Source organism: Penaeus vannamei, chromosome 30 (genome assembly GCF_042767895.1).
Source record: "Penaeus vannamei isolate JL-2024 chromosome 30, ASM4276789v1, whole genome shotgun sequence".
NCBI classification, from domain to species: domain Eukaryota; kingdom Metazoa; phylum Arthropoda; class Malacostraca; order Decapoda; family Penaeidae; genus Penaeus; species Penaeus vannamei.
In genome coordinates, this window is record NC_091578.1 from 12775752 (window position 1) to 12785751 (window position 10000).

At 47.0% G+C, this 10000-nt stretch overlaps 2 protein-coding genes across 2 annotated transcripts in view; both read left to right on the plus strand.

The window, feature by feature from the left end:
- Positions 1-3219, plus strand: part of LOC113806115 (neurofilament medium polypeptide) — a 7262-nt gene extending 4043 nt beyond the window's left edge. Inside the window, exon 5 of the mRNA XM_070143303.1 lies at positions 533-3219. Within this exon, the coding sequence (XP_069999404.1) occupies positions 533-1513 (981 nt within the window). The 3' untranslated portion in view covers positions 1514-3219. The remainder of the gene's footprint in view (positions 1-532) is intronic.
- LOC138867468 (cilia- and flagella-associated protein 251-like) lies at positions 2843-8635 on the plus strand. Its single transcript, XM_070143304.1, has 3 exons — positions 2843-2851; positions 4281-4370; positions 6218-8635. Exons 1-3 carry the CDS (start codon positions 2843-2845, stop codon positions 7427-7429), a joined length of 1311 nt encoding a protein of 436 aa, XP_069999405.1. The 3' UTR covers positions 7430-8635.
- The last annotated feature ends 1365 nt before the right edge of the window (positions 8636-10000 follow it).

Consider the following 10000-nt stretch of genomic DNA (forward strand, 5'->3'; position numbering starts at 1 on the left):
CACACATACCCTCACATACACACACACATACCCTCACATACACACACACATACCCTCACATACACACACACATACCCTCACATACACACACACATACCCTCACATACACACACACATACCCTCACATACACACACTCACACGTACCCTTACATACACACATACATACCCTCACATACACACACACATACCCTCACAAACACACACACATACCCTCACATACACACACACATACCCTCACATACACACACACATACCCTCACATACACACACACATACCCTCACATACACACACACATACCCTCACATACACACACACATACGCTACCATACACACACACATACCCTCACATACACTCACACATCCACACGTCTAGTACGCTGTGTAATGTCCTTCCCGCGTCGTGCTGTCCGAGCCGTCCTGTCCTCCCTTCCCCAATGAGGCGTTTTCTGTGCATCGTCGTGCCTCAGGTAGTATTATTGACCCTTCTCGGCCTCGCGTTCAGGGTAGCCGATAGATTTACATCCATGTAGGACCAGGCAATCCTCGAGTTGAAGGAGGACATTAAGAATACCCCCCGGCCTGTGCTAGCTCGGCGGCAGCCCGAGTCGTTGGACCTCCTGTGCCCAGAGGACGCCAGTAAGGTCGACGGCAAGGTAGCTCAGATCGAGTGTCTTCACGCGGTGTTGCTGGAGCAGAGGCGCCTGGTCGAGGTCGAACGACACTATTTTGCGATTTTTGCCGGCTTAGCGACGGCAACACTGGCCGCCGTAGCTGCCCTGATTTTCTTGAACAGGAAATTGAAGCAAGCCTCTCTTGAGACCCGTCTTGTCACATTACAGGACGAGAAGAAGCCCGAAATAGCCGAAGCCCAGGAGGACGAGGAGTCCGAAGAGGCCGAAGCCCTGGAGGATGAGGAGTCCGAAGTATCCGAATCCCAGGAGGATGAGGAGTCCGAAGTATCCGAATCCCAGGAGGATGAGGAGTCCGAAGTATCCGAATCCCAGGAGGATGAGGAGTCCGAAGTATCCGAATCCCAGGAGGATGAGGAGTCCGAAGAGGCCGAAGCCCTGGAGGATGAGGAGTCCGAAGAGGCCGAAGCCCTGGAGGATGAGGAGTCCGAAGTATCCGAATCCCTGGAGGATGAGGAGTCCGAAGAGGCCGAAGCCCTGGAGGATGAGGAGTCCGAAGAGGCCGAATCCCAGGAGGATGAGGAGTCCGAAGAGGCCGAAGCCCTGGAGGATGAGGAGTCCGAAGTATCCGAATCCCAGGAGGATGAGGAGTCCGAAGTATCCGAATCCCAGGAGGATGAGGAGTCCCAAGTGGCCGAATCCCAGGAGGATGAGGAGTCCCAAGTGGCCGAATCCCAGGAGGATGAGGAGTCCCAAGTGGCCGAAGCCCAGGAGGAGGAGCCCGAACTGGCCCATTCCGTGTCTGATCAGCGGACCAACTCGGCCTCCTCTCGCGAGTCCCGTGCCACGTGTCTCCAGGCTGCTCCTTCCGTTTCTGATTAAAAGGTCATCCGAACCCCGTCTGACCTGCAGACCACCAAGTGTACAGGCTCACTGAAGGTCAGCCATGATCGCGAGAGGAAGAATGAAAGAGCAGCGGCCCGCTCCGCCCACGAGCCCAAACTGGCCCATTCCGTGTCTGATCAGCGGACCAACTCGGCCTCCTCTCGCGAGTCCCGTGCCACGTGTCTCCAGGAGGAGGCTGCTCCTTCCGTTTCTGTTTAAAAGGTCATCCGAACCCCGTCTGACCTGCAGACCACCAAGGGCCAGCCAGGGAAGAGACTGACTTGGGCGTCCAAGGACTGGCCCTCACTGGAGATCAGCCATGGTCGCGAGAGGAAGAATGAAAGAGCAGCGGCCCGCTCCGCCCACGAGCCCAAACTGGCCCATTCCGTGTCTGATCAGCAGCCCAGATCGAGTGTCTTCACGCGGTCTTGCTGGAGCAGAGGCGCCTGGTCTCGCGAGTCCCGTGCCACGTGTCTCCAGGCTGCTCCTTCCGTTTCTGATTAAAAGGTCATCCGAACCCCGTCTGACCTGCAGACCACCAAGTGTACAGGCTCACTGAAGGTCAGCCATGATCGCGAGAGGAAGAATGAAAGAGCAGCGGCCCGCTCCGCCCACGAGCCCAAACTGGCCCATTCCGTGTCTGATCAGCGGACCAAATCGGCCTCCTCTCGCGAGTCCCGTGCCACGTGTCTCCAGGAGGAGGCTGCTCCTTCCGTTTCTGTTTAAAAGGTCATCCGAACCCCGTCTGACCTGCAGACCACCAAGTGTACAGGCTCACTTAAGATCAGCCATGATCGCGAGAGGAAGAATGAAAGAGCAGCGGCCCGCTCCGCCCACGAGCCCAAACTGGCCCATTCCGTGTCTGATCAGCGGACCAACTCGGCCTCCTCTCGCGAGTCCCGTGCCACGTGTCTCCAGGCTGCTCCTTCCGTTTCTGATTAAAAGGTCATCCGAACCCCGTCTGACCTGCAGACCACCAAGTGTACAGGCTCACTGAAGGTCAGCCATGATCGCGAGAGGAAGAATGAAAGAGCAGCGGCCCGCTCCGCCCACGAGCCCAAACTGGCCCATTCCGTGTCTGATCAGCGGACCAACTCGGCCTCCTCTCGCGAGTCCCGTGCCACGTGTCTCCAGGCTGCTCCTTCCGTTTCTGTTTAAAAGGTCATCCGAACCCCGTCTGACCTGCAGACCAATAAGTGTACAGGCTCACTTAAGATCAGCCATGATCGCGAGAGGAAGAATGAAAGAGCAGCGGAGCAGGCCTACATCGAAGCGGAAAGGGTGGCTAAGTAGGTAGCTGAAGACCAGGCCAAGTTGAAGTAGGCCATGAAGAAGGTAGGGGGGAGGAAGGTGGAGAGAGATGGAGGGAGAGGGAGGGGGAGGAGGTAGAAGGAAGAGCATGCCGGGTTGAAGTCGGCCTTGAAGAAGGTACAACATCTTGGGGCACCGAAGGTGGTACGTTTTAAGATAGATTCTGAGGAGAGTCCCGAAGAAGACTCCTGAGGATACGTGCGTCGTTGTACGCGCGTAACGAAAGAAATAAAACCTAATTAATTTACTGGATTGCAGCAGCATGGCCTTTTGAGAGAAAGGTCGATTACTGCTTAATTTGGCCACTCAAGATGAGCCATATCTATAGTCAATCAGTATAGATATGGCTCATATCTTTGTATCTATATATCTATATATATCTATATCTATATATATCTATCTATCTATCTATCTATCTATCTATCTCTATATATATGTATATATATATGTATATATGTATATATATATATATATATATATATATATATATATATATATATATATATATGTATGTATGTATAACACACACGCCCATGCACACGACACACGCACGCATACACGCACACACACACACACACACAGATATATATATATATATATATATATATATATATATATATATATATATATATATATATATATATATATGCACACACACCTACACACACAATAATACACACACATATATATATGGCATGTGCGCACGTGCCATTCTCAGTGGGTTTAAGTAATTGCTTGTACAAGATGGCCTCTGAAGCTCTAATATGTCACCAATGAGCCAATTACGAGAACTACCTGTCTCACGTGTTTACCCTTTTCCTAGACTTTCGATAATATTTTCTAGCATTAGATGTTTCTGTTAGGAATGTCAATTAAGATAGTGATTTGTAAAATAGGTTTGTGATAAACGTAACTTGTAACAGCTGATAAAAAAGAAATACACTGAACGGGGCCATGGAGATGATTATGCATTGGTCGGGGCCACAGGATAGAAAAAGCTGAGAGAGAGAGAGAGAAAGAGAAAGATATATATATATATATATATATATATATATATATAGATAGATATATAGATAGATAGATAGATACAGACATAGCTCTACATAAATATTTATAGGCATATCTATGTGTGTGTGTGTTTATATTTATAAATATGCAAATATTCATATACCGTTCTATCTATGTGTATCTGTGAATCTACTTATCCATCTCTCTCTCTCTCTCTCTCTCTCTCTCTCTCTCTCTCTCTCTATATATATATATATATATATATATATATATATATATATATATATGTGTGTGTGTGTGTGTGTGTGTGTGTGTGTGTGTGTGTGTGTGTGTGTGTGTGTGTGTGTGTGTGTATATGCACACACACACACACACACACAAAAAAAAAAAAAAAATCACAATTTATCTCCAGTCTGTTGTCTTCTTGAAATGTCTCGTTGCGTAGCCCACAGTATCTCCAACTACAAAACACCCGTACGGCCACCAGTGCAACGTGTCAGCATCACCTGCAAGGGGCGGGATACTTATTGCTAGGGTAAATTTGGCAGGAAAAGGGTAAACAGGACATCTGAGAGAGAGAGAGAGATGGTCTAGATACGTCTAGACCATATCACATATTTCAACTTTCACTGGATAAACATATGACTCATAATGACAATTATCTATATATTCAGTTGTACATCAGCCTATATACACGTATGTTTCACATAACATAGTCCACATACAAAGATATTTCAAATAAAAAATGACCAGCAAAAAGTTAAATAAAATTAGAGCCGTTTTCTATAAAACATTATTATAATCAAAGAAAATATCACTGGAAGCATATAACAAATCGCAATATTCTACATTATGGGTTATTTTGTTTATCTGTGCGTATTAACATTATTCTTTATCACAATGAAAAAAGTCAACAAATGTGGGTGGCTTGGAATAAATATAAAGTCATATTTAAATAAATATCCTTCTCTTGCCAAAGAAAACGTTATTTCTCAGAAATTTGATCGGGGGGACTCCGATAAACAATTTACATCCAAAAGTGCATGGTTACTGTGTAGTTATTTGATATGAGTACATGTTTTCCAAAAGAAGATTAGCGGTGGAATTCTTGAGAGGAGTAAATACAAATACAAATTAAGACATTTTTATTTTCATTTTTTTCTTGTGACTTTCAGTTTATCAGCCCAGGTGTTTGGCAGTGTGTATGTGTGTGTCTGTTAGTGTGTGTGTGTGTGTGTGTGTGTGTGTGTTTGTGTGTGTTTGTGTGTGTGTACGTGTGTGTGTGTGAGTGTATGTGTGTGTGTGTATATATATATATATATATATATATATATATATATATATATATATATATATATATATATATACTCACCCACACTCATACAACACACCACATTCACACTCACACACTCATACATACACTCACAAACACGCACACACTCTCACTCGCACACACACACTCACTCACACCTACACACTCACATCTATACACTCACACACACTCCCCTAAACACACACACACACACGCACACACCCTCACAACTATACACACACACGCAATCACAATCACACGCACATACACACACACACGCACACACCCTCACAACTATACACATACACGCAATCACAATCACACGAACATACACACACACACACTCCCCTAAACACACGACACACACACTCACACACATCCTCACACCTATACACTCTCACAATCCCACAATCACACACACATAACGTCACACACACACACACATACCCTCACACACGCAATCACAATCATACACACGTACACACACTCCCCTAAACACACGCACACACACTCACACACATCCTCACACTAATACACTCTCACAACCAATCGCAATCGCGCACACATAACGTCACACACACACACATATACCCTCACATACACACACGCATACCCTCACATACACACACTCACACATACCCTCACTTACACACACACATACCCACACATACACTCACACATACCCTCACATACACACATACCCTCACATACACACACTCACACATACCCTTACATACACACATACATACCCTCACATACACACACACATACCCTCACAAACACACACACATACCCTCACATACACACACACATACCCTCACATACACACACACATACCCTCACATACACACACACATACCCTCACATACACACACACATACCCTCACATACACTCACACATCCACACGTCTAGTACGCTGTGTAATGTCCTTCCCGCGTCGTGCTGTCCGAGCCGTCCTGTCCTCCCTTCCCCAATGAGGCGTTTTCTGTGCATCGTCGTGCCTCAGGTAGTATTGTTGACCCTTCTCGGCCTCGCGTTCAGGGTAGCCGATAGATTTACATCCATGTAGGACCAGGCAATCCTCGAGTTGAAGGAGGACATTAAGAATACCCCCCGGCCTGTGCTAGCTCGGCGGCAGCCCGAGTCGTTGGACCTCCTGTGCCCAGAGGACGCCAGTAAGGTCGACGGCAAGGTAGCTCAGATCGAGTGTCTTCACGCGGTGTTGCTGGAGCAGAGGCGCCTGGTCGAGGTCGAACGACACTATTTTGCGATTTTTGCCGGCTTAGCGACGGCAACACTGGCCGCCGTAGCTGCCCTGATTTTCCTGTACAGGAAATTGAAGCAAGCCTCTCTTGAGACCCGTCTTGTCACATTACAGGACGAGAAGAAGCCCGAAATAGCCGAAGCCCAGGAGGACGAGGAGTCCGAAGAGGCCGAAGCCCTGGAGGATGAGGAGTCCGAAGAGGCCGAATCCCAGGAGGATGAGGAGTCCGAAGTATCCGAATCCCAGGAGGATGAGGAGTCCGAAGTATCCGAATCCCAGGAGGATGAGGAGTCCGAAGTATCCGAATCCCAGGAGGATGAGGAGTCCGAAGAGGCCGAAGCCCTGGAGGATGAGGAGTCCGAAGTATCCGAATCCCAGGAGGATGAGGAGTCCGAAGTATCCGAATCCCAGGAGGATGAGGAGTCCGAAGTATCCGAATCCCAGGAGGATGAGGAGTCCGAAGTATCCGAATCCCAGGAGGATGAGGAGTCCGAAGAGGCCGAAGCCCTGGAGGATGAGGAGTCCGAAGAGGCCGAAGCCCTGGAGGATGAGGAGTCCGAAGTATCCGAATCCCAGGAGGATGAGGAGTCCGAAGTATCCGAATCCCAGGAGGATGAGGAGTCCGAAGAGGCCGAAGCCCTGGAGGATGAGGAGTCCGAAGAGGCCGAAGCCCTGGAGGATGAGGAGTCCGAAGAGGCCGAAGCCCTGGAGGATGAGGAGTCCGAAGTATCCGAATCCCAGGAGGATGAGGAGTCCGAAGTATCCGAATCCCTGGAGGATGAGGAGTCCGAAGTATCCGAATCCCAGGAGGATGAGGAGTCCGAAGAGGCCGAAGCCCTGGAGGATGAAAAGTCCGAAGTATCCGAATCCCTGGAGGATGAGGAGTCCCAAGTGGCCGAAGCCCAGGAGGAGGAGCCCAAACTGGCCCATTCCGTGTCTGATCAGCGGACCAAATCGGCCTCCTCTCGCGAGTCCCGTGCCACGTGTCTCCAGGCTGCTCCTTCCGTTTCTGATTAAAAGGTCATCCGAACCCCGTCTGACCTGCAGACCACCAAGTGTACAGGCTCACTGAAGGTCAGCCATGATCGCGAGAGGAAGAATGAAAGAGCAGCGGCCCGCTCCGCCCACGAGCCCAAACTGGCCCATTCCGTGTCTGATCAGCGGACCAACTCGGCCTCCTCTCGCGAGTCCGGTGCCACGTGTCTCCAGGAGGAGGCTGCTCCTTCCGTTTCTGTTTAAAAGGTCATCCGAACCCCGTCTGACCTGCAGACCACCAAGGGCCAGCCAGGGAAGAGACTGACTTGGGCGTCCAAGGACTGGCCCTCACTGGAGATCAGCCATGGTCGCGAGAGGAAGAATGAAAGAGCAGCGGCCCGCTCCGCCCACGAGCCCAAACTGGCCCATTCCGTGTCTGATCAGCAGCCCAGATCGAGTGTCTTCACGCGGTCTTGCTGGAGCAGAGGCGCCTGGTCTCGCGAGTCCCGTGCCACGTGTCTCCAGGCTGCTCCTTCCGTTTCTGATTAAAAGGTCATCCGAACCCCGTCTGACCTGCAGACCACCAAGTGTACAGGCTCACTGAAGGTCAGCCATGATCGCGAGAGGAAGAATGAAAGAGCAGCGGCCCGCTCCGCCCACGAGCCCAAACTGGCCCATTCCGTGTCTGATCAGCGGACCAACTCGGCCTCCTCTCGCGAGTCCCGTGCCACGTGTCTCCAGGCTGCTCCTTCCGTTTCTGTTTAAAAGGTCATCCGAACCCCGTCTGACCTGCAGACCACCAAGTGTACAGGCTCACTGAAGGTCAGCCATGATCGCGAGAGGAAGAATGAAAGAGCAGCGGAGCAGGCCTACATCGAAGCGGAAAGGGTGGCTAAGTAGGTAGCTGAAGACCAGGCCAAGTTGAAGTAGGCCATGAAGAAGGTAGGGGGGAGGAAGGTGGAGAGAGATGGAGGGAGAGGGAGGGGGAGGAGGTAGAAGGAAGAGCATGCCGGGTTGAAGTCGGCCTTGAAGAAGGTACAACATCTTGGGGCACCGAAGGTGGTACGTTTTAAGATAGATTCTGAGGAGAGTCCCGAAGAAGACTCCTGAGGATACGTGCGTCGTTGTACGCGCGTAACGAAAGAAATAAAACCTAATTAATTTACTGGATTGCAGCAGCATGGCTCTGCATGGACAAAGCCCCTGTTGTATGGGACCATTGTTTTTTGTAGATATCCAATGTATTTTAAAACATAAATGATTTATATATATGCATATACATATTTGTGTCTATATGTATATATGCATATATATATATATATATATATATATATATATATATATATATATATATATATATATATATATATATATACATGTATATAAATACAGTATATATACAATATAACTAATAAAATCCCAAAAGTCAAAAAGACGGCTTCATTTGGCAACTCAAGATGATCCATTACTGTCAATCAGTATAGATATGGCTCATATCTATCTATCTATCTATCTATCTATCTATCTATCTATATATATATATATCACATCCATCTATCTATCTATCTATCTATCTATCTATCTATCTATCTATCTATCTATCTATCTATCTATCTATCTATCTATCTATCTATCTATATCTATATATATATGTATGTATGTATGTATAATACACACGCCCATGCACACACCCTCACAACTATACACACACACGCAATTACAAAGGTCACTCCGGATGAATATAAACTATCCCAAAAGAAGCCTCCAGAAGAATCATACGAGCGGTCTACCCATCTGGTGTCTCGGAGGGAACTCGTGTTTACGTTGAAAAGGCCAGACGGGGTTGGCAGGCTGGGTTAGAATTTTTTTAGCGGTGAATACAGTAGAGCGAGGCTGCTGTTTCCCGGATGGAAGGGTCGCTTGCAGTAAAGAACCTGAAACAAATTAGACTTTTTATCTATCTATATATCTATCTATCTATCTATCTATCTATCTATCTATCTATCTATCTATCTATCTATCTATCTATATATATATATATATATATATATATATATATGTATATGTATGTATGTATGTATAATACACACACCCATGCACACGCGCACACAAACGCATACACACACACACACACACACAGATATGTATATATTATATATATTATATATATATATATGTATATATATATATATATATATATATATATATATATATATATATATATATATACAAACACACACACACATTGTATATACATACACACACAAACACACACAGACACACACACATATATATGTGTGTGTGTGTATGTATATATATATACATATATATATATATATATATATATATATATATATATATATATATATATATATATATATATATATAGAGAGAGAGAGAGAGAGAGAGAGAGAGAGAGAGAGAGAGAGAGAGAGCGAAAGAGAGAGAGAGAGAGAGAGAGAGAGAGAGAGAGAGAGACAGACAGACAGACAGAGTCAGAGAGAGAGAGAGAGTGAGAGAGAGAGAGAGAGAGAGAGAGAGAGAGAGAGAGAGAGAGAGAGAGAGAGAGAGAGAGAGAGAGAGAGAGAGAGAGAGAGAGAGAGAGAGAGAGAG

Coding starts and splice junctions, on each gene's coding strand:
- LOC138867468 (XM_070143304.1), top strand. Junction 4,371..6,217: donor GCGGGATACTTATTGCTAGG/GTAAATTTGGCA, acceptor ACATCCATGTAG/GACCAGGCAATCCTCGAGTT.